General features: G+C 44.2%; 1 protein-coding gene across 1 annotated transcript in view; it reads right to left on the bottom strand.

The window, feature by feature from the left end:
- Window positions 1–2,106, bottom strand: part of LOC105502751 (ankyrin repeat domain-containing protein 26-like) — a gene marked incomplete at its 5' end in the record, with an annotated part of 39,033 nt that overhangs the window by 26,973 nt on the left and 9,954 nt on the right. The window contains one exon of the mRNA XM_011929381.1: window positions 842–1,075. Within this exon, the coding sequence (XP_011784771.1) occupies window positions 842–1,075 (234 nt within the window). The remainder of the gene's footprint in view (window positions 1–841; window positions 1,076–2,106) is intronic.

The raw sequence follows: 2,106 nt of genomic DNA, 5'->3' as shown, positions 1-2,106 counted from the left end.
CCACCACCACCACGGCTGCCACCAAAGCCACCACGACCACCGAAGTTTCCTCCACGACCGAAGTTGTCATTCCCACCGAAACCACCTCCATGACCACCAGCAAAGTTTCCAGAACCACTTCGACCTCTTTGGATGGATGAAGCACTAGCCATCTCTTGCTTTGACAGGGCTTTCCTAACTTCACAGTTGTGGCCATTCACAGTATGGTATTTCTGAATGACAATCTCATCCACAGAGTCATGGTCGTCAAAGGTTACAAAGGCAAAGCCCCTTTTCTTGCCACTGCCTGTCATGATTTCAATCACTTCAATTTTTCCATACTGTTCAAAAATTATCTCTTAGGTGATGTTCTTCAGTATCTTCTTTAATGCCACCAACAAGTATCTTTTTCACAGCTAAGTGGGCACCTGGTCTTTGAGAATCTTCTCTTGAGACAGCTCTCTTTGGTTCCACAACTCTTCCATCTACCTTGTGTGGCCTTGCATTTATGGCTGCATCCATCTCCTCCACAGTGGCATATGTGACAAACTCAAAGCACCTGGAGCGCTTGGTGTTTGGATCTCTCATTACCACACAGTCCATGAGCATTCTCCATTGCTCAGAATGGCTCCTCAGGCTCTCATCGGTTATTTCAAAGCTAAACCCTCCAATGAAGAGCTTCCTCAGCTGTTTGGGCTCTTTAGGAGACTCTGACTTAGACATGATGGCAGGGAGAAAAGAGACTTTAACGATGCTTCTTCGGCGGCGTCCACGGGCCAATGTTTGTATTTTAGTAGAGACAGGGTTTCACCATGTTGGCTTAGGCTGGTCTCCAACTCCTGACCTCAAGTGATCCACCCACCTCAGCCTCCCAAAGTGGTGGGATTACAGGTGTGAGCCACCACATCTGGCCCTCAGAATAGAATTTAAGGATAGAAAAATATTCAGCGATATCCACTAACTTACCACTTCTATTATTTTTGTGCACTTCATCAACATAAGTCAAATTGTCATTATTTGTTTGCTCTAGTGGAGCACTTTCAATAATATCAATACCATTTTCTTTTTTTCCAACGGCTGGCTTTGTTGGTCCTTCCTATAAAAAAAAAAAAACTTCAGAAAACACTGTATTTATTCACTTACTCATTCAATCAGACACTGTATTACTCCGTTCTTGCACTACCATAAAGAAATACCTGGTCATCCAAGATGGGGTCATAGTTGTTTTTTTTTAAAGAAACCCCTGACTGGGTAATTTATGAAGAAAAGAGGTTTCATTGGCTCATGGTTGTACAGGCTGTATAGGAGGCATAGCAGCTTCTGCTTCTGGGGAGGCCTCAGGAAGCTTATAATCATGGCAGAAGGCAAAGAGGGGGCAGGTGTCTCACATGGCAGAGCCAGGGCAAGAGAGCAAGGTGGGGAGGTGCTGCACACTTTTAAAGAAGCAGATCCCACGAGAACTCACTTGCTATCTCAAGGACAGGACCAATGGGGATGGTGCTAAACCATTCACTAGAAATCTGACCCTATGATCCAATCACCTCCCACCAGGCCCCACCTCCAACACTGGGGATTACATTTCAATATGAGATTTGGGGCAGGACACACATCCAAACTATACCAGTCAGTAAGACAATAAACACTTATGTGTCTATCACATCATAGGCACTATCCTGGGAAAAACTAAAAATGTAAACAGAAGACAGACTCTGTCCTATATTAATCAAGTGTGGGTAGAGATAAATAAAAACAAGTAAGAACAGAAAAGTATAATTCACTAGTTCTACAACTGAAGTGAATAAAGGACAGTAAGGGCACAAAAGAGAACAGTCCATTCCACCTGCGAAGCTCAGGAAATGATGCAAAGATAGGGCCATACTATGAGGCAGACCCAGTGCAGTGATATGACTTGGCTCTGTGTCCCCACCCAAATCTCATCTTCATGTGTCCCTTGACACATGCAATCTTCATGTGTCAAGGGACAGACCAGAGGAGATAACTGGATCATGAGGTGGTTTCCACCATGCTGTTCTCATGATAGTGAGTGAGTTCTCATGAAATCTGATGGTTTTACAAGTGTTTGGTAGTTCCTCCTGCATTAATTCACTCTCCTACGGCCTTGTGAAG

This window comes from Colobus angolensis, unplaced genomic scaffold, assembly GCF_000951035.1.
Source record: "Colobus angolensis palliatus isolate OR3802 unplaced genomic scaffold, Cang.pa_1.0 Scaffold802, whole genome shotgun sequence".
NCBI lineage: Eukaryota > Metazoa > Chordata > Mammalia > Primates > Cercopithecidae > Colobus > Colobus angolensis.
Note: the sequence above shows the minus strand (reverse complement) of the source record. Positions and strands in the feature narration are given on the sequence as shown.